Source organism: Peromyscus leucopus, chromosome 9 (assembly GCF_004664715.2).
Source record: "Peromyscus leucopus breed LL Stock chromosome 9, UCI_PerLeu_2.1, whole genome shotgun sequence".
NCBI lineage: Eukaryota > Metazoa > Chordata > Mammalia > Rodentia > Cricetidae > Peromyscus > Peromyscus leucopus.
Genome location: NC_051070.1, coordinates 106210899 through 106233476, shown reverse-complemented (window position 1 = coordinate 106233476; position 22578 = coordinate 106210899). Strand labels below are relative to the sequence as shown.

The 22578-nt window shown below is 46.2% G+C and overlaps 1 protein-coding gene across 1 annotated transcript in view; it reads left to right on the top strand.

The window, feature by feature from the left end:
- Positions 1-21023, top strand: part of Frmpd2 (FERM and PDZ domain containing 2) — a 79351-nt gene extending 58328 nt beyond the window's left edge. The window contains exons 20-27 of the mRNA XM_037208291.1: positions 146-297; positions 2749-2850; positions 5956-6049; positions 7019-7104; positions 8813-8954; positions 10869-11083; positions 13999-14097; positions 20676-21023. Coding sequence (XP_037064186.1) covers positions 146-297; positions 2749-2850; positions 5956-6049; positions 7019-7104; positions 8813-8954; positions 10869-11083; positions 13999-14097; positions 20676-21023 — 1238 coding nt within the window. The remainder of the gene's footprint in view (positions 1-145; positions 298-2748; positions 2851-5955; positions 6050-7018; positions 7105-8812; positions 8955-10868; positions 11084-13998; positions 14098-20675) is intronic.
- Positions 21024-22578: the final 1555 nt, after the last annotated feature.

Below are 22578 nucleotides of genomic sequence, written 5' to 3'. Positions count from 1 at the left end.
TGCAACATTCTTCATGAAATGCTGAATTCATAGCACTCTCTGCAACTATAAAAGCTCTCATCTCTCAAGGAAAATTCTGTGCCTCGTAGGATGCTACTAGTATGCTAGCCTCTCCAAGCATTGACTTCTTGGCTTGTTTTTATAGGTGTTTGTGGAAATAGTTCCAGTGAAGAAAAGAACAGCACAACAAGTTCTGGCATGTTCTGTACAGACATCCTGAGCAATGGGCACCAGGGAAGAGAGTCAGCACACACATATGACCAGGACAGAAACGTCAGAGGACCGGAATTGGCTCAGGTGCAAAGCTTACCACCCAGGCAGGGGCCTCCACCCTCCCCTCTATCATTACAGATGCTTATCTTCTTGGTCCACATCCTAGAATACAGAAGAAAGAAAATAGAATGTGGAGTCCAGGGGAGCTCCCATGTCCTATACTGTCCTGTGCTCTTGATAGGCCAGGTCAAGCAGCTACACATTGCTTAACCTCTTCCTGGGAAGCAGGTAGAGCTACTGACACAGGGGGTCAGGGCTCAGGTGGAGCCTCTGGGGTTCCTAGTCTTTTATTAGAACTGTTTCTGATAATGACAACATGAGGGAATTGACTGATGCTGTAATCACAGCCTTTGGGAGGCTGAGGTCAGAGGATTGCTACAAATATGAGGTCAGCCTGGTCTATGTAGCAAGTTCAAGTCTAGTAAGGTTTACATAGTGAGAGTTTGCCTTAGTCCCCTCTCACTCCCCAAAAAAGAGCTGGGCGTAGAGTCAGAGAGAATAATAATGACAGCAATAGTCGTTGGCTTATGTGTCCAGCAATATCCTGGGCACTTTATGTGAGCAATCTCACCAAAGCTTGATGACAGTTATATGAGGTAGTTATGACTGTCAACCCCTCCTGTAGTATTTTTACCCAGGGCACAAAGAGAAAAGGATTGTGCTAAAGCCTTCAGGGAATTAGTGGTAGATCTGAGCCTGCAATCCATGGCGTTGGACTCCAGAACAGAAACCATGCTCCAGGCTGCCCTTTAGAAGGCTCCCTTCTGCAGGAAACAGCAGAAGGCCCTGTGTGGTGGGAAACCTGCAGACTGGTTTTAGGAGCAGTTGGGAGGGGACTAGTTTAGGAGCATCTGTAGAACCTGTATCCTCGGGCTCTGTTGGACCATGTGTCCAGCTTTGTGTCCAGGTAACCAGTGGTGTAGTGAATATTACATAGCCACTTTGGATCTCATCCATTCCAGTCGTTTCATACCTCAAGATTCAACGGTTAGTCGAAACATCTTGCCAAATCAAGGGGTGTGGAGTCCTTGGAAGAGCTGGCACTTCCTCTGTTATATACTAAACTCTTCAGAAGCTCTTCTATTGAAATGGTGGTTTTCAGTTTACTTCAACTCATTTATTTTCCTATGAGTTAATAGTATTTTCCAACATGGAGCAGGAATCTCCATGTTGTATGGGGCAGTGGAACGTGGACAAGGGGAGCATTTTCTGTCTGGAAGCAAGGGTCAGCCAGCTCAGCACACCTGTGGGAACTCCAGGTGTGCCCTTGAGTTTATGTTTCAGTCAAACCTGGCTTTGCGTTTCAGTTTTTCCCTATACTAGCTGCATCTCTGAGCATCCAGGTAATAACACTCTCTTTATCATATCCACAGTAATTTATTATCACAAAAGTTATTGGTTGTCAGATTGGGAATCTCCTTGCTAAAAGCCTCAAGTCCCTTAGACAGCAATTCAGCATGGGTAGCTGGGTCTCATCACCGTCTCCAGCCACTTGCATTGTAGTGCCAGGTCCTTATTCCCCTTCCTGTTGCCATAATAGAATGGGTGAATAACAAACAAGGGTTTATTTGGATAATGATGTGGTAGCTGGGAAGTCCCAGATCGAGGAGCCACATCTAGTGAAGGTTACTATGTTATGTCATGATGGGAGGCATGACATGGGGGAGAGTGTACATGAGTGTCAGAAATAAAAAGAGAAAATGGGGACAGATTTCTCCTTTTTATACACAGCCTACTCATAGCAATGCATTCATGAGGCTTGTGGCTTCATGACCTAATCACTCTGAAAGTTTCATTTCTTAGTATTGTATTAATGGTAGTTAAATTTAAGGGTCATTTGTGGAGGAGATGTTCAAACCACAAAATAACCCTGGACATAATAGGTATCCAACAAATGTCTTATGAATAGTTGAATGGATGAACAAGTCATGTAGTTATTGCCACAAGTACCAAGGAAGTTGCCTGGTACATGGTATGATCTTTTTCGTAAAATTTCAGCTACTGAAAAATCAGCCATAACAAGACCAGTCTTGGTAAGAATGGTCAGAGTCCTGAGATTTGCTTTTGCCTCGAGGAGTTATTGTGTGTCTGGTAGCCAGCATGCTGTACTTGGCTGCCATCATGTGTTGAATGATGCAGGAAGTACTTGGACAGCTTCACTTCTAACATGGATGTTTGCCAAGTGAATACAGACAGGAGGGATCTACATTTATTCAGGCCCTGCCATGTGCCAGCACAATCACAGTCACAGTTAGAAGGCACTCTCAGAGTTATACGGATTAGGAAATGGAGGCCAGACTCAGACAAAGTCCTGCAAGGTCACATGGGAAGGAACTGATAAAGCTGGCGGTGTCTCTCTAGGCTCACGCTCTTTCTGGGTGCATTGCGGCCAGCTCTTAGTAGCCATGAGAGTTGGATATCTGCAGAGGCAGAGCAGGTGCCTCATGGCTCCGTTTTTCTTTTTGTTTGGGGCAGGCTGCTGCTTATTGTCCTCCATCACCTCTAGAAACCAATGCTGGTGAAATCTACTTCGTGGAGCTCGTTAAAGAAGATGGAACACTTGGATTCAGCGTGACTGTAAGACTTGTTAGGGAGCTTGGAAAAGAGTAGAATGGTATCCAGGGCATTCCTCTCCGATAATGTGCTCATTGTGATTAAGTGCCCATTGTATGTAGGGGTACACTGAGCTTTCTGTGGGGAATGAGCATTTGAAGACCAGCGGGGAGACACAGAGCAGCTGGAGGTTGCGCTGTGGGCAGGGTCTAAGGAAGAGCACTAGAAGAAGGAGGTAATGTGAGTCAGTCTGGCTCCAAGCTTAAGCTGGACATCGAGAAGAGGCAGTAAGGCAGAGTTTCATGGATGGAAACTGAAGGGCAGCAGGTGACTCACATTCCATCCCAAGGAGGAAATAAACTTGTGCTACATCGACCAGGGGCCAGGGCAAAGTTCAGCCTTTGAGGTCTTCACCATGTCTGGCATTTTGCATCTGGCTTTTGATCTGTAGTGGCAGACGTCTAAGAAGGGAGATTCCCCATGTAACGAATCACCAATGGGTACGGGAAATGGTGTCCACAAAGGTGGTGCACATAAATTCAGAGGTCCAGGTTGGGGAGGCACTGTTTGTATTAGTGAGCACTGAATATGGCCCAGTACTTAAGATCTTGAGATAGAGCTAGACTTTATTGATGACACTGTTAGATTCAAAGAAACAGAGTGAAAATTCCCAGCACATAAGGAAATATCAAAGGCAGTGAAACATTTCACAGGTAACCCAAGTGATGAGTGAGGAGAGCATGCTTTGCTTCCCCTGTGAATCTACAGCATGCATGGATCCTTGAATTGCTTAACTGCCAGCACATAAAAGCACTAATTATGAGCCTCTATTTTGTACAACCAGGACATAAGAATCATAAGTCCATAGTGCTTGAACAGGCTGGGACTAAAATGGTCAATTTGTTCTTGGCTTGATAAAACAACCCTATCATAAGACACCAAACACAGCAATTTCTCATCTAAAAAACTTGCTAAAATTTAGATTATTTAGATATATGCAAATGCATATGCCAAGAGGAGATTGGTGATTTCTTTGGGCTAGCAAAAACACTGATTGTCTTTGGAGAATTTCCATTTCAAAAATAATTACTGAAATGTCTCCCTTAAATCCAAATGACCATTAAACAAATAAAAGACATTCAAACCCAATAAAAGCTACTGGAGTATACGAGCAAGTTAACGGGAAACTTTAGCATTTATAACTGTCAGCTTGGCCAAATATAGCTGGTGTGATACAGAAAAGGGTACTGTCACACTGAGCTGGTGGAAATGTGAATAATTACACGCACATTCACGTTAAGATGCAAGCTGGCAAAATCTACTGTAATGAAAAAAATGCACATATCCCTGGGCCTACAGACATAGAAATGTGGATCCCACTAAGTAAGGCTGTGCATGTGAAGGTGTTGAATGCTGTGTTGCTAACAGCGACAAGTGCGTTGAAGAAACTGAGTACGGATCAATCGAGCAAATGTTGCGTTCACTCTGGCACACATGCATAGAATCCCAGCTAATGTCCCCAAGACAAATGAATCAGGACTAGCTCTGCCCACATGGAAAGGTTTCCACCAGGTACTCACTGAGAAGAAAGCCATATAGACAACACTGACTATGAACCTCTATTTTGTACAAGCTAGCTGAGTTGGATTGGTCTGTGTTTGTTAATAAGACACAAGGACTACTAAATAGTGTGAAATGAACTTCAATCTGTTTCCTTAGGATGGGAGAACTGCACTGTTCATGTGCAAGTTCAGTATGCTTTTCCAAGCTAGCTGAGGAGCTGGAGAGGTAGCGGACCAAGAGCCTGGAGTTTAGCAAGGAAGGCTAGGCTATGTGAGCTCACAGCTGCGGCAAGATTGTTGGCAGATCATAGGCCCTTTCCTGGTGCTTGGCCATTTTGAAGTTTTGTGTTAGCATTGCTAGGAACAGAGTTTCAGAGGAGTCTTGAGTCTTGCATAGAATTCCATTAGCCCATAGTGTCTGTTAATTATCTTTCCACCACTATAATAAATAACAGAGATATAATCAAATTACAAAGGGAAGAGGTTCCTTATGGCCTGCAGTTGTAGAGGTTTCAATCCATGGCTGGCTGGCTCTGTTGCTTTGGGACTGTGGTAGCATACCCTGGTGGAAGGATGGGGTGAATCAATCACTCCCTCATGGCCAGGAAGTGAAGGAAAGAGGAAGAATGGGGTCTCATTAGCCTCTTCAAGTGCTCACCCTTGTAACCTAAAGACTTCCCACTCGGCTCCACTCTTTCAGGTTCTACTGCTTTCCAGCCAGGAGCTAAGCATCAACAAGAGACCTATGAGGGACGTTCAAGATCCCAACTAAAATAGAGTGTTCAGCTGACTGGCTTGGCTGTCCATTTTGACTTCTATATGATTATATCAGTATGGAGAACAGTAAAGGGAGGTGTATGAGCACAGTCATTATTATTGTATTGTTAGTAGTGGCGTGGGAAGTACATACAGGGAAGTACCATTGATAAAATATCCATCTACATGTGTGTTTACATTTATAAAGTAAATTGGAATAGAGAAGCAGCCTCAGACCTTGATCTTCTGGCCTGTAGGTTCATGCTCTATTGTCAAGTTAAAAAACAAAAAACAAGTTGCAGAGCCAGGCACAGTGGTACATGCCTGTAACTCCACAATCTCAGAGGCAGGAGAGGACCTGGGTTCAATGCCAGAGTAGGTTGAAAAGAAAAAAGAATTGCAAGATACTGAGTAGTTTCAACTTATTTTTCCTCCTGAATTTGTGTTCACAAACAAACATGCAAACATACAAGGTATGCCAAACACAAGGCCTCAGTCCTTAGGGTAAGCCTGCCTATGCTACCTATTGTCTATACAGATTTTGTGCACCATACACAACTCTGGTTACAGAACACCTGCCATGTGCCAACTGGGGCTTGGCTTGGCTTGGTTTTGTCACTCAGCCTGTATTGTTATGGTCTGTGTAAACCTGACCTTCTTGCTCACTGGGGGAGAGAGTTTGTCTGGGTGGATGCAGAAGACTGTCAGAGTGGGCTGTATCATAGTTGGGAAAGGTGGGTTCTCTTGTGAGGGAGATTGGAAGGCACCCAGAGGGGACAGGTGGGTTTTGAGTATTGCCTTTTTTCCATAGGGTGGCATTAATACAAGTGTACCTCATGGAGGAATCTTCGTGAAATCCATCATTCCTGGAGGCCCGGCTGCCAAGGAAGGACAGATCCGACAGGGTGAGGGCCACATCCTGTTGAGAGTTCTGCTCTCTGTGGTTTTGAACCCTGGCTGAGAGAGAGAGAGCTCAGGCCTTGCTCATGTCAACTCTAGAGCCCCCTGTCTCTCCAGGGCCTGATTTCTTTGCTTGGGAAGGGGAGGAAGATTTCATCTGCTCCACCTGCCTGATCAGTTGGCAGTGGTCTAAAGTTCATAATGAAAATTGAGTAGGAAATTTAAGAGAAGCTTGCTGCTGGGGGAGAGCATTGTTTCCTTAGGCAGACGGGGCCGATACTGGCGACCCCACTTTAGCATGGGGAACATCGTGAGCTGTGAGCTTCCTCTCTGCCCTCCCCCAGAAAAAAGAACTGGGATTGGTGACTCCACTTCAGGTCAGGGATATTGTGAGCTGCCCTCCCCTGGAAAGCAGACTTGGTGCTGGTGACCCCCCTTTAGCATAGGGGCACTGTGAGCTTTTTCTCTGCTCTGAATCCTTTCTTATTGCTCCGAAGGAAAGGAGTGATTTTTATTCTCCAAAACTGCCCAACAGAACCAGAAAAAGACACTAAAGATATTATTTATTTCTATTTCTCCTTGAGTTCCAGTATGTCTAACATCAACTATTGTCTTCCCGACCTTTTTTGAAATAGAAAACATCCTGGGGTTATAAATATTACCCCCGGGTGAGTTGAAGATGTTTTAAAAAATAGTTTCACAGGAAAGCAGGAGGAAAGATAAGGGTGACCAGACCTGGCTTGGCCATTCTGTGAGCCAATAATAGACAGGCTTTCATGTCCTTGCTCTGTTGTGTGCCCCAGAAATGGGCACAGGGCGTGCAGAGAGGCAGCTGATGCTCAGGCTCATGCAGGCTCCCCCTGAGCCCAGGGCCACCTGGCAGCTCTGATTCTGGCCCCATAGGCAGGAGTCTGACAGAGAGTTGTTCTGGCACCCCTGGGGGACAGGGCACATGACCGGCATTCCTTCCCCAGGTGACCGGCTCCTGCAGGTGGATGGAGTGAGTCTAAGTGGCCTCACTCACAAGCAGGCTGTGCAGTATCTCAAGGGTCCTGGGCAGGTGAGTACACCGTTACTGGGGACCTTTTCTTACTTCCAGAGCTTTCCAGAAGTCACAGTTGCCTCCAGGAGGGAGCGAGGCAGCCAAGAGACAAAACAGGACTTTTTTTAGTCTACTTTTTTCCTTTCTCACTCTTCATCTTCACACCATTTTCCTATGAGAATGTGAAAACCAGGAGGTAGCAGACAGATGTTCTAAAGTAGAAAACCTCACACCCTTTAAATAGATTTGGAAAGTCTATAGTTGCTTGCTTTGATTTGGGTCTCAGACAGCAGAGCAGACTGAGGGAGAGCACAGGCTCCTGCAGGCTGGCTCTGGCTGTACCCCTGCCTGTGCCAACCCCACTGACCAGGGCCCCCACCTGCACTCAGGCCCTGTCTCTTTCACACTTTGCCCACAGTGACCCCCTTCTCCCTATTCACGCCCTTGTCTGTCGCCCTGCGCTTACACCCACCAGGACCTGAGCTGGGCTGTTCTGGGTTTCTGTTCACTACAGTGAGGTAGTGATTCAGTGATGCTGAGAGCTAGAGGTGCTCAGTGTGCCCTCCAGTCCATGTGATGCTCAGGCAGAGCCCCAGGACCGCCACAGGGCTCTGTCTTCTGCCTCACATTGGAGCCCTTTAATTGTTCCAGTCTCCCAAGCCACATATTTCTATGGCTTTCTCTTGGTGATAAAGGAGTTAACAGGGAGAGAAAAGATTTCAAGGGCCTTCTACCTAACTGCCAGGTATAGTTGCGGTCTCGCCTCACATCTTGAGAAGGGGTCATAATTAATTAACACTGTTTATTAGGCCTTCCCTAATGCACAAGGCTAGAGGAACTATGTTTGGACACTGGCACAATGACAAGTAGGAATTGCCACTGTGGGGTCATAAGCCTGGTCCTGAATGACAATTACAGCAGAAGGATGGAGCCAGGGTCAAGTGCCCCAAATGGAAGCTTGGCATTTCTAATAAGCATCCTGGTGATGTCCACTCACTGCATTTTGAACCATTTTGGGTAACGAGAGCACGAGATGCTGTGGGGAAGGATAAGAAACCAAACCAGGAAAAATGGAGGCGGGTCGATCAGCATGGGCCTGGGACGCCATTCCGTGGTTTTGGGATTCAGGTGATGGGAGCTATTGGGGCCTTTTAACTGATCATTGCAAGTTCAGTTTTGTGCCTTAGACCAGTGCACTTGTAGCCATGCTGGGAGTGGACCAAAGAAATGGAAATGGGCCAGCAAGGTAGGTCAGAGCTTGCTGCAGTGTTCCTGGCAGTGGAGAGGGAATGGAGATGTTCTGAGGGAGTCACTTTTTCTGGAGAACTCATAAGCCTTCAAACCAAATGTGCATGGAGGTGGAAGGGGGGAGAACTGGATGACTCGAGTGTGACCCCTGAGAAGCCAATAGGGGCTGACTCCCAGGCCTGAAGGGGCATGTACAAAGGGAAGGATACCTTATGCAGAATGAGGAGGGGAGGGGAGGGTGAATGCAGGGGGAGGGGGCCAAGCCACTGAATGTGCCGACACCGAGGTACACACGTTACCTCCAGTGGCACTTGTCCAGTTACAGTCAGACCTGCCAATCTATGTCCCACAAAGAGCTAGACTAGAGACTTGGATTTGAGAATCAAATGAAGCAGCTTATTGGAAGCAGCAGAAAATGAAGAAGCATCTGTGGTTACCATATGAAGTATAAATTGAGTTTGTCCACTCATCTTTCTAGGTGGCACGGCTGGTCTTAGAGAGGAGAGGCCCCAGGGCTGCACCACAGTGTCCTTCTGATGATGACAGGATGGGAGATGAGCACGTGGCTGTTTCCCTGGTAACAGCCAGGTCTGGCAGACCTGTCATCTCAGTGACGGATGGTAAGAGGAGAGAGAATTGAGTGTTACTATTGTCATATCATTATATACTGCTTTAGAGGTGTCAAGTCAAAGAAGAAAGGCAGGGAGGCTTCCTCTGGGCTAAATGAAATGTGTGGCTCATGATCATCATCCAAGCTGGTGGAAAACGGTCTTTGAGAAATCAAAATACATTGTGCCCAATTGACTACCACCAATGAGTCTGCTCCCAAGCCTTGTGCAGTTTCCTGATCACCCGCCTAAATATTAATGTTTGTACATGGATATTTAGGGATGAAATGGACATGAAAGGGTCAGGCATTTTCAGATACAATTAGTTCTACATTCCAGCCAGGCACTTGCAACAGAGACATCCTAGGACTGACTGGGCAGACTGGGAGATAAGGCAGTCAGGAATTTAGCCTTGTTAGCAGCATCCTTTAAAAGGTCATAGCCGTGGCCAGCCTAGAGGGACATACTGCATCTCTTGAGGGGCTGCCTCTCTGCATGTCTGTGTGATTTTGTTTCCTGCCAGGAAAGTCCATAGAACATTATGGGTTGGAGCTTAACCGTATCTCACTCCTTCCATGGGGATAGTTATGGTCATGCTCCAGGAGCTGTGAGGCAGGTTGGAGGCATGGTGATGCTATCAACCTTAAACCAAGGCTGCCCCTTCTCCCCTCAACTCCTCTGTGTACTGCAAATGGGACCTGTGAACAATGAGCTAAACACTGAGCAGCCGAGGCCAGTGTGCCAATGCAGACATGCTCAAGCCACAGACCTCACTCTCCACTTCAGCTGTTTTCATCTTGACCCAGTGAAAATTTCCAATTCCAGGCCCTGTCACTCCATTCACTGATTACCTTCTAAATTAGTGAAGACAAACCAGGAGAAGCCCGGAGGCTGCCGTTGGTTACTAGACTCCCTAGAAGCCCAAGGCTGTGTCCATCTCTGGCAGACCGGAAGTGACGGGTCTTATGGTCAGTGTACATGGCCAAACAAAATGACAGGGAGAACATTCTTCAGAGTTGACTGCCATTGCCCCCGTGATCTGTTTACATTAAATTTCATGCTGCATATATCAAACCACGATTAAGATCCCACATCACAACGTATATGTAATACAAACTTTACTGGATGCTATACGCAGACAGGTGTATGTCTAAAGCTCCATCCTTACATACACATCCAGTTGTTTATATTTAAACACTTAGTATGGCAGCCATGTGTGACTGACAGTTGAGCATTTACAAGTGGCAATCCAAATGGATGGAGGGAACTAGAATGCAAAGATTTAGTTTACCAGAAGAATGAAGAGGAGCTCGATCATCATTTGTGTGGACTCCATACCGATGAGGTAGTAGTTCAGATATGCAGACAGTCTCTAACACGGCATGACGAGGGTGTAAGAGTCACACATATTCCAAAGGGACCATACTTTGAGCTTGAGTCTCTCATTAAGATGCTGGGAAGTGGTGGTGAGATGGGGCTTAGTTCCACAGTTGCCAGGGGAAACTGCCCTGGGCTGTGTTGCTAAAGTAGGATGCTGGGAAGGTTAGGTTCATTCAGTGCACTCTCAACACAGTCTTCCCCATAGGATTTACCAGGATGTAATCCCCTTGTAAATTGAGGAGCACCTGTATTGAGTTAAATACAATACATAATTTAACCTTATTTTACCTGTTTCCTTTTACTTTTAAAACATGTAGCTACTAGAGAGCTTTGAAAGAACCTTTATGGTTTGCATTTACAACTTAGATTCTTTCTGTGGGCAACACTGATCTGTCATGTGTGTGATGGACTCCATCATCAAAGTTAGCCCATGAAATACTTCTCTGCAAGACAGAAGCCATTCATCTACTCGACACGACTCACGGGTCGAGGCCAGCCAGTTGCCACCCACCGAAGGGTCTATTTTCATGAACTCCCATGTTACAGGTCCTAAGTTTGAAGTCAAACTGAAGAAGAATAGCAGTGGTTTGGGATTCAGTTTCGTGCATATGGAGAGAGGAAACTGCAGCCACCTCAAGAGCGACCTTGTAAGGATTAAGAGGCTCTTTCCTGGACAGCCAGCTGAAGAGCATGGAGCCATTGCAGCTGGTGACATTATCCTGGCAGTGAATGGAAAGTCCATAGAAGGCCTTGCCTTCCAGGTGCTCAGAGCCATGAGGGTGGGGAGCTGGGGTGGGGAGTAGAGATCTGGATGTGAGCTGGGGGTGGGGGAGTACAAATCTAGATTTGAGCTGGAAGTGGGGAGTACAGATCTGGATGTGAGCTGGGGGTGGGGGAGTACAGATCTGGATTTGAGCTGGAAGTGGGGAGTACAGATCTGGATGTGAACTGGGGGTGGGGAGTACAGATCTGGATTTGAGCTGGGGGTGGGGGGTACAGATCTAGATTTGAGCTGGGAGTCGGGGGTAGAGATCTGGATGCCTGCTGATGTAAGTCATGTTTCTTTGAGGACCATCCCCACAGAGAATACTTTGGGTTCTTGGAATTTTCACCTGAATCTGGGCTTGGAGCCCACAGAAAGCAATCAAAAGGATGTGCCTACATGTATTTTCTATCTCAGTTTAAAAATATCTGACCTTGAGTAAGCATTGCTCTCCAGTAGGCCCCTCAGTGAACCTGGACCTAAAACCCAGCTTGTGTGCTGGCTAAAGGTCTCTGTGCGTTCTAGGAGGTGAGGTGAAGCTGGAGGGACTAAGGACGGTCCCTTTCCACTCTCCCTGAGATTCATGGGCGGAATGTGGAGCTTTGCATGCATAGTGTAGCATAGACTGTCCCTCCTGTGGTCAGAAATGTGAGGGGCTGGAGACATGGCTCAGTGGGTAAGAGCGTGTACTGTTTCACACAGTGCCTCAGCATCTGTGTCCAGGAGCTCACAAATTCCTGTAACTCCAGCTCCAGATTGCATTCACATGTACATACTCACAAAGAGACATACAGGCGTAAACATAGTTACAAATAAAAATAATATGAGAGTGAAGGTGTATGTGTGTGTGTGTGTGTGTGTGTGTGTGTGTGTGTGAGAGAGAGAGAGAGAGAGAGAGAGAGAGAGAGAGAGAGAGAGAGAGAGAGAGAGAGAGAGACACTTGTAATACAAAATGCGAAGGAAATGTCTGTGTTAGTTGGAGTATTGGCAGAAAACAGTCATTTGAAGAGACTCTAATAATGGTGTGAGCATGTTGTTGGGAAGTTAGAGGTGAGTATGGTGATGTGGAGTGCAGCTGTCCACCTTTCCCAACTCCAAAGGGGACAGGAAGGAGCAGCTACCCAGCTGTAGAGACAGAATGGGCGACAAGGGCTCACTGGTACGTCAGAGGCCCTCACTGAGGGACGTAAGCATCCTGTGATGACCCAGCAGAGGGGGGCAGCAGCCAACACCACCTTTCCTCTCTTCTCTGTCCCTAGCTCCAGCCGAGCCCATGCAGATGCTTCATGCAGCCCACACAGGGCGTGCCAAAGCAGGGTGTTCAAAGGCAGAAAGTAGCTTGAGTGGGATGGGGGGGGGGGTCTGTGCAGTTCCCGGAACCGCATGAGTTTAGATGGGAAGGCCTGTCTTCGGATGTTTGACCCAAGTGCAGATCTCTAAGCCACTCCTGGGGAACTGCAGTCCCAAGGACTGTAGATGTGGGGGGCAGTGAGGAGACTGCACATCCTCAGGGGTCCTGATGGGGCTGAGAAAGAGGAAAACCGCAGACGCTACAGAGGAGGGACCACGGAAGAAGAGCCCAGGCTTTCGTGTACATACCCAGGAGCCAGGCTGTGAGTTTTCTGCCACTGTGACAAAAAGCCCGAGGAGCCTGACTTGAAAAAGGGAAGTCTGGCTTTGTCTCATGGTTTCAGGGGTTTTAGTCCGCGATTGTTCGGTTCCACTGCCTCAGGGTCTCTGGTGAAGGGGAGTGTGTGGCAAAGTGAAGCTTCTCTCCTCATGGCAGCTGAGGTGGAAAGAAGGAGGGAGGGAGAGAGAGACAGACAGAGAGAGAAGAGAAACAGAAAGACAGAGACAGAGAGGAGACAGAGACAGACAGAAATAGAGGTAGAGAGACAGAGAAAAAGAAAGACACAGAGAGACCCAGTATCCCCTTCAAAGGTACAGCCCAAGTAGGCCCCACTTCCTGTGGATCTCATCACCTCGCAACAGCACATGAGCTGGGAACAAACCTTTGTCACATGAGCCATTGGAGGACATTCCAGATGTAAACTTGAAGAACATAATCAATGGCAGACCTGGGCAGCTGAGGGGACATTGTGGAGCATCTGGATCAGAGGTTCTCCAGGAGGCTAGATGCTGCCTCTCGTGGGACATTTGGTGAATCCTGAGACAGTTATGGTTGTTACAACTGATCGGAGCTGCTGTCATCTTGTGGGTGGAGACTAATGAGGCTGCCGAACACCCTTTGACACACCGGGCATGGGTCCCAACAAAGAATTATTGTTTGTTTGCCCCAAATGTGGAGAAGGCGGGGAGGTTGAACGAGCCTGGTGTGGATAGGAAATGGAAACTAGACAGGCATCGTGTGCTCTGGCAGGGAGAGCGTGGCTGGAGCTCAGGTTCGGGACTGGGGAAGCTTAGGCTGTGTGACAAAGATGAGCAGCGGGAGAGAGCAGCAAATGCAGGTTCTGTGATCTGAGTGGTTGGGGTGAGGAGGGAGGCGGCTCAGCAGGAGAGTGGTTAGGGAAGATTACCCCTGGGTCCTGGAGAAGGAAGCAGGCAGGGTCATGAGAGAAGGCAAGGATCAGAGATGACATCATTGCAGTTGCACAGGGGAGCAGCCCTAGGGCCTCAGTCTCGTTAGGAAGAGATTCCCGAAGGCCTCCGTGTGTTGCTGCTGTGATGAGGCTGCTGTGAGGCTGCTGTGTTGCTGCTGTGATGCTGTTGGTGGCTCCTGGCTCCTGGGTATTTGGGGAGTTAGGCTTACAACGGTGTTTCCCCGAGTTCTCTGGAGCCAAGCTGCAGGTCAAGGCAGGGGAGGCGGTCGGTCTCCTGGGAGCAGGGAAGAGCACAAAGCAGCAGCTCCCAATGAGGCCACCCCAGACTTGACTGTGACTGGGTTTCTTGTAGGAAGTGCTCCATTTACTGCATGGGGCTCCAGAGGAAGTGACTCTCCTCCTCTGCCGACCCCCTCCTGGGACACTGCCTGAGATGGAGCAGGGATGGCAGGTAAGACATGGGTCCTTATCTCTCCTCACTCATCAGCCACTCACTTTGCAGCCTGGTGGTCCCGAAAGGGCCATCACTACTTTTTTTTTGGAGGGGGGGAGTGGGGTGGAACAACACCAGCCCTTACCACTGCGGCAGGAAAGCATCTGCCCCTCAAACCTTAGTGCATCTATTTTTCTCCCTGTTCCCATCCCCCCCATCCCCCCGGGCCTCCTTATAGATGTGTAGAAAGTGGTTAGACTTTGGTCATCCAAGTTCTAGGCTGTGTCCTCTGGCATTCTGAGCACAGAACCAAGACAAAAGAACTTCCTGTAGGAGTTTCCACACTGAGGAATAAAATGTATACCCACCTACCTAAAGCCTGAAACAGACAAGTATGGCTGGGGTAGAGGTCAGAGCCACAGGGACCGCAGAAATGTGGGGGCTTTACCTGGATGTGTGTGTTAGTCTGGTTCCTCAGAGAATCAGAACAAAGAGAAAGATAAAGGATGGATGGATGGATGGGTGGGTAGATGGATGAGTAGGTGGGTGGACAGACAGACGGACGGATGGACAGACAGACAGATAGGGTACTTATTGTAAGGCATGAACATATAGTTCTGAGGCTGGCCAGTCTGAACTCTACAAGGCCACCCAGCACGCTGGAGACCTGGGAAGTTCAGACTGGCGCAGAGAGGGGCAGGTGGGGCAGAGCAGCTGGAGAAGGTGGCAGTTCGTGAACACGGGTTCTGTGTGGTGAGCTGTGTGGTGGAGGCAGGGTGGTAGTCTGGCGGTGGAATTCCCTCTTTCTGGGTGAAAACTATTCTTCATTCCCCAAGTACTTCTGCTGATTGGGTAATGCTCTCCATAACCTGGAGGGTACGCTTTTTGCTCAGAAGCTACTGACTGATTTTAGCATTAACTACACAGAAAAAAAAAAAAAAAACATTTATAGTGATATCAATAGTGGTGTTTAAAAAATATCTGGGTACCCTGGCCTAGTCACATTAACATATGAAATGATCTGTCAGCTACTGGGGACTACCTGCTCGGTCTCTGGGAAATTGACTCTTTGACAGAGATTTGAGGACAGGGAGCCTATGGGCCTGACCCACTGGGACATCACCTGTGTGGGTCAGGGAGCTGTCCTCAGCAGAGGAGGAGGTCAGTGTACAGACCTAACGGGCCTTGGCTGACTCCACAGGAGCTCTGGAGCTGAGATGGCCTCTGGTACCTGTCCAGAATAGCACACTCACATTAGAGGATGCACTGGTGGTAGGGACGAACCCTAACTTTACTGAAGCATCTCCCTTAAGCTGAGTGCAGCTCCTGGGTGGTGAGAAAGTATGGCCATGAGCCACCAGCTGCTTTCCTGAGTACATGGAGGAGAAGCGATAGTTCCTGGTACCACAGAAAATGGAGATGCTTTGAGTACAGAAATCTATCAAGTAGCTGTTTGTGAAGAACAAGTATGAGGTCCAGGCTAGAAAAAATATGAGTACATAGACTTACATAAAGGCATGGAATGGTGGAGTCCATCCCCTCCTTGGAACGTGAAGAACTGAGCACTGAGAGGTCTGGTATACAGAGCTGGGGCTGAGGAGAGGGGCATGAGAAGAGGTAGGAACAGGCAGCAGTGGGCATCTCATACACAGAGTGTGAGGGTGCTTCCGCTAAGCAGGATGTACCAGTCTGAAGGCTGTTCCTGAAAGCTAGAGAGGGAAAAGGGCAGAGAAGTGCCCTGGGGATTCAGGAAAGAAATGACTGGAGACATTCCCCTCCAAGTTTGCCACAAGGTAGAGCGAAGGAGTGGATGGCTGGTAGGGGAGAGGTGAGTGGGGTCGGGGTACAGGCTGACCAGTAAGAGTGTGTGGGAGAGGGAGGATTCTTATCTAATGTGTTGCTCTTGTTGTGAAGTCAGAGGGGTAGTGGGAGGAAGTTGGTGGGGGCTTGAGAACATGGAAGATCATCTATAGGAAACAGAACTGATGCTGAGAAAGGTTATCTGGAAGCCTTGCATGAGCACAGGCATCTGCAGCCACATCTCTGGCATTCACAGGGCCAGAGGCTTGGCAGCAGCTGGGAGGGCCACACAGTTTCACTGGGAACTTGACAGAACTTGCACTGTGTGCAAGTAACAGAGGTGGAAGCCGAGGAGAGCAGGGGGAAGGTGGGGATCTTCTGTGTGTGTGTGTGTGTGTGTGTGTGTGTGTGTGTGAGAGAGAGAGAGAGAGAGAGAGAGAGAGAGAGAGAGAGAGAGAGAGAGAGAGAGAGAGAGAGAGAGAGAGAGAGAGAGAGAAATATGCTGGGGAGAAGGCAGAGTCCCGGGGAAGTGAGGATGTAGGTGTTGGGAAAACAAAAGGCATTGGTGATCACAGGAAGCTTTGATTGACAGCTTTGGGAGGGTGTCTGGGGTGGAGAGAGAGAGCAAGAGCTTGAAGGGAGATTCATTGGAAACTGCTCTCTTTATTTTTTAAAATCTCCATTTCAGATTTTGATTTTCCTTATACCCTTTATACGAGGCACAGTCTACCAGTGAGGGACTGGTTTTGATTTATAATTCAAATGTGTGTCTTTAGGGGTATTCCTTTCTCTTGGTGGTGGTGGTGGTGGTGGTGGTGGTGTGTGTGTGTTATGCTACCACAAATGCTCACCCAAGGGAGGATCCTTGGTGGGGGATACGAAGCTTTCTCTGCTCAGTGAGACCAGCCCTGTGCTCTGTGATGGAAGGGAGTTGATTGTAGGGTGTGAACGCTGACCTAGTTTTCAGGAAAATGTAAAATCCTAATTTCCATACAGTTATAAATATTAACACATGTATAACCCATTCAAAGAGGGAACCATGCAGATGTAAAAATGGTTCAAAAGAGATGTCAAAGACCAGCATGTTCATTTATGGAGTTGAAAACAGTTTCCATAGCACTAGGTTTCCAGCTCCCCAATGCTCCCCACCCCCACAATTCCAGTCATCCTTCCCTGCATTCTCTCTCTTCACTCCATCTCCCTCAAGCCTGATTCCCCACTCCCCAAGTCCACCCATAAAATATATTCTATTTCCTCCTCCCTGGGAGATCCCTGTACCCTCTCCAGACCCCTCCTTTTTACCTAACCTCTTTGGGTCTACTGATCATAGCTTGGTTATCATTTACTTAGCTGGCAATATCCCCTTATAAGTGAATATATACCATATTTATCTCTCTGGGTCTGGATTACCTCACTCAGGACTTTTTTTTTTTCCTAGTTCTATCCATTTATCTGCAAATTTCATGGTGTCTTTTTTTTTAAAAGCTGACCAATATTGCAATACTTCATTATGTAAGTATACCAGATTTTCTTCATCCATTGTCCTGTTGAGGAACATCCAGATTGTTTCCAGTTTTTGGCTATTTTTTTTTTTTTTTTTTTTTTTTGAGACAGGATTTCTCTGTGTAGCTTTGGGGCCTGTCCTGGAACTTGTTCTATAGACCAGGTTGACCTCAAACCTCACAGAGATCTGCCTACCTCTGCCTCCTGAGTGCTGGGATTAAAGGTGTGCATCACCACCATCTGACAGTTTTGGGCTATTATGAATAACGCGGCAATGAATATGGTTGAGTAAGTGTTCTTGTGGTATGATTGAGCATCCTTTGGGTATATGCCCAAGAGTGGTATAGATTGGATCTTGAGGTAGATCGATTCCCAACTTTCTGAGGAACCACTCTATTGATTTTTATAGTAGCTGTATAAGTTTGCACTCCCACCAGCAATGAAGGAGTGTTCCCCTTGTTCCACATCTTTTCCAGCATGAGGTCTTGAGGTAGATCAATTCCCAACTTTCTGAGGAACCACTGTTTTGATTTTTATAGTGGATATATAAGTTTGCACTCCCACCAGCAATGGAGGAGTGTTCCCCTTGTTCCACATCCTTTCCAGCATGAGCTATCACTTGTGGTTTTGATCTTAGTCATTCTGACAGGTGTAAGATGGAATCACAGAGTTGTTTTGATTTGCATTTCCCTGATGGCTAAGGATGTTAAACATAAGTGTTTCTCAGCCATTTGAAATTTGTCTATTGAAAATTCTCTGTTTAGATTTGTTTCCCACTTTTTTTTAAAAAAAAGATTTATTTATTTATTATGCATACAGTGTTCTGTCTACATGTATGCCTGCACACCAGAAGAGGGCACCAGATCTCATTATAGGTGGTTGTGAGCCACCATGTGGTTGCTAGGAATTGAACTCAGGACCTCTGGATGAGTAACCAGTGTGCCCTTAACCTCTGAGCCATCTCTCCAGCCATGTTCTCCACTTTTTAATTGGATTATTATTATTTTTTTTTTACATCTAGTTCTTTATATATTTTGGATATTGGTCTTCTATAAGAAGTAGAGTTGGCACAAGTCTTTTCCCATTCTGTAGGTTTCATTTTGTCTTATTGACAGTGTCCTTTACCTTACAGAAGCTTTTCAGTTTCAGGAGGTCCCATTTATTAATTGTTAGTCTTAGTGCCTGTGCTCTTGGTGTTCTGTTCAGGAAGTTGTCTCCTGTGCCAATGTGTTCATGGTGTTCATATGTGTGTGGATTTATGTCTGGGTCTTCAGTTCGATTCCATCGATCAACGCATCTGCTTTTATGCCAATACCATACAGTTTTCATTACTATAGCATTGTAGTATAACTTGAAACCAGGAACGGTGGGATATCCAGCAGGACTTTTATTTTTCAGGACTGTTTTTGCTATCCTGGGTCTTTTGTTTTTCCATATGAAGTTGAGAATTGTCCTTTCAAGGTCTGTGAAGAATTGTGTTGGAATTTTGATGGAGATTGCCTTGAATGTGTAGATTGCTTTTGGTAGGATAGTGATTTTTACTATGTTAATCCTACTGATCCATGAGCATGGGAGATCTTTCCATTTTCTCACATCATCTTCTATTTCTTTCTTCACAGAATTGAAGTTTTTAATCATACAAGTCTTTCACTTGCTTGAGTAGAGTTACCCAAGATATTTTATATTATCTGAGGCTATTGTAAAAGGAGTTGTTTCCCTGATTTCTTTCTTTTCTTTCCTTTTTTCTGTTTTTAGTTTTTTGAGACAAGTTTCTTTGTGTAGCTCTGGCTGTCCTGAAACCAGCTCTGTAGACCAGGCTGGCCTCGAACTCACAGAGATTCCCCTTGCCTTTGCCTCCCAAGTGCTGGAATCAAAGGCGAGCACCACTAATACATAGCCTTCCCTGATATCTTTTTCCGTGTTTGTCATTTGTATATAAAAGGACTACCGATTTTTTTTTTTTTGCATTAAACTTGTATCTAACCACTTTGCTGAAAGTATTTTTCAGCTGTAGGAGTTTCCTGGTAGAATTTTTAGGGTCACTTATGTATACTATCATATCATCTGCAAATAAAGATACTTGGACTTCTTCCTTTCCAATTTGTATCCCCTTGATCTCCTTCAGTGGGATTATTGCTTTAACTAAGATTTCAAGTACTATATGCCCCACGAACTATTCTGGTTTCCATGTTCTTTCTTTGCATCACTTTCTTGCATTTTGGGGACATTAGTAATTAAAATGAACCCAAGCACCACAGTACTATATAGCTGATTCAGCCCAAGAAAGTAGTTGGTGATGAAATGGGCAGGTAGTGGACATAGCATGGAAACACTAGAAAAAAGGGATGACCCATGTGCTGAGCAGGCTGTAGCAAGAGGACAGTTAGAGTTTGTCATGCTGCTCAGAACAATGTGCAGTTTTTTAAATTATGCATAAATTATTTCTAGACTTTTCTGCTTTAACACTTTTGACTCCAGTAAACGAAATCTTGGAGAACAAAATTATGGGTAAGAGCAGCTACCATATATATTTCCATTAAAAATAGTGCTCAGATTCACAGCTCTCAAACTATGGTACTTAAAGACAAGGATCCATATGTTGTCCAGGTCACAGTATAGAGACCCTGACTATAGAAAGGCTGGTTGCAAAGTCTCTATTTATAGCTCAGACCCAAAAGCACCTGGAAAAATTAATGATTTTTTCAAAAAATTGTTTTAATTTTAAAAATTATATGCATGTGCATATGTCTGCCTGTGGGTAAGTGCATATGAGCACAAGTGCCTGCAGGTCAGAAAAGGCCATCAGATCCCCTGGATCTGGAGTTACAGGTCATTGTTAGCTGCTTGATGTGGATTCTGAAAAACGAATCCTGGTCCTCTGCAAGACTAGCATAGGCTGTTAGCCACTGTGCCATTTCTTCAGTCAAAACTTTTTTCTTTTCTTTTCTTTTCTTTTCTTTTCTTTTCTTTTCTTTTCTTTTCTTTTCTTTTCTTTCTTCCTTCCTTCCTTCCTTCCTTCCTTCCTTCCTTCCTTCCTTCCTTTCTTTCTTTCTTTCTTTTTTTGCTTTTAGAAACAGGCTTTCTCTGTGTAGCCCTGGCTGTCCTGGAATTCTGTAGATAAGGCTGACCTCAAACTCAAAGATCCACCTGTCTCTGCCTCCCGATACTGGGATTAAAGGCGTGTACAACTACCACCCAGCACAGCCCCAAACTTTTTATTTCCTAAATGTTGTTTAGAGTTTCTTTCATGTGTGAGATTAGCATTGGTAACCATTCATGTATTTCTTTAATAGACCCCTGAACTATCAGCAGACCAAAGATTCACCATGGCAACATGCACTGAATCAGAGCAGAGCCCCAGCCTAGATCAAGAGGACAGCTGGAGGGACAGTGCTTCCCTGGACATGGGGGAAGGCCTGGCTCCCAGGCCAGAGTCTTCCTACAAGGCTGTCAGAGAGGCGAAAGGGGACCAAAACAGGCAGGGAGCCTGGGCCAGGTCCTTGATGCACCCTATGGAATCCCATCCTCACGTGTGCAAACTCCACCAGGAAGCAGAGGCCCCAGCGTTGGCTACCTCTTTGGAAAAGGATATGAGACAGAACTGCTATTCTGTGTGTGATATCAGGAGACTGGCAAGGTAAGAGTTGCCTTATGTGCACGCATTTTGTAAGCTGTGTGTATTGTATTGCCAGCTGATTACAATAGCAGATACCTACTATAGAGAGGATTATTGTGCCCAGCACCATTCCAGGCATTTGAGGGGAGTAAGAAGGTATAGAAGCCTGTGGCTTAAGTTACTACAACCTGGAAACTTTGGGAAAAAGTCTTGTATAATATTAGAGGAACCAGCCTTAATATTATACATCCCAGGGGCTCAGGAGAGAGAACTACTAATGGCGAGGACTATTTTCAGGAAATAGAATCTCAGCACACAGAGCTCTATCGTCCACTTGCTTTAATTCCTCGGCATAACATCCTTTATACACAGCTTCAGTTATGTTCTCATGTCTAGCTCCTTTCTTGCCTGATTTCTCTCTATATTTATCTACTGTCCCCTCTAGGTTCTATCTTAATTCCTTCATCTAGTTCTGTTCCTTCTAGGTTCTCATCTATCTAGTTCTTTCCCCTATCAGCTCCTCTCTCATCTCCTCTCTCATCTGGCTCTTCCTCATCTTGTTCTTCCCCGTCTGGCTCTTCCTCATCTTCCATCTTGTTCCTCTAGTCCTCTCTTTTAGCCCTTCAATCTAGTTCTTCCCCATCTCAGTTCATTTCTCTCAAGTTCTTACCCATCTAGTTCTTCCATTCTCTTTTCTCTTCTCCACTCGTGCCCTGGAAGTCTCGGTATATAAAGGGAGGGTCCGAGCTAAATTGTGTAAAGCTATTACTTAACATCCACCTCTCCTAGGTGGTGTCTCCTTGTGGAATTTACCGTAAGTCAGGAGACTTGTATGTGGGCTGTTATCATTGTTAGTCCACCTGGGACTAACAATGGGTGCCCACCTGGGTGGTGTTTCCTGTAGTCCTTGAAAGTGGCCAAGGGAGATAATCTGATTCCAGAGAAAGCCTGTCCTGAGGCTGTTCTCCAAATACCTGGAATGTGTATGTCCAGAGAGTGATCAGTCTACACTGTTAGCCCTTCTTAGGGAAAAGTCAATTGGGAAAACTATGAAGGCACACATGATTTTCATAACAGAATATAGCTTATATATAACAAGCCAAGTAACACCAAAAACTCCTTGGGATTTGGCTTCCTCTGGAGGAATTCCCTGATTCCTACAGGTAGTGACTTTGCCATAACCAGCTGAGTTCTTATGATATATTCCTGCGACCCGCAGCAAAAAAGCGAACTCCATCCAGATGACAATCATCCCCAGTATGTCCTAGCGGTTGTTGATGGCAGGCCTTGTGTCCTCTCCCAGCACCCAGTGTGTATCCTGCACTCCCACGGCCTCTGTAGTCGCTGTGGTGCAAAGTGAGACCTTGTGCATATGCTCACCTCTATTGATGATATAAACCTTTATTACCAACACTACCTGGAAATAGATTTCTACCCCCCAAACCAAGGTGAAGCCTCCATTTCAGTTACTATTTTTTATTTAGTCTGTAATTCCGTGCCTACCCACTCTTAAGTATTTCTAGTTTTGATTCCTATTCTCATGAAACAAACTTTTCAATTCAGTTTGAAGGCTATTTATG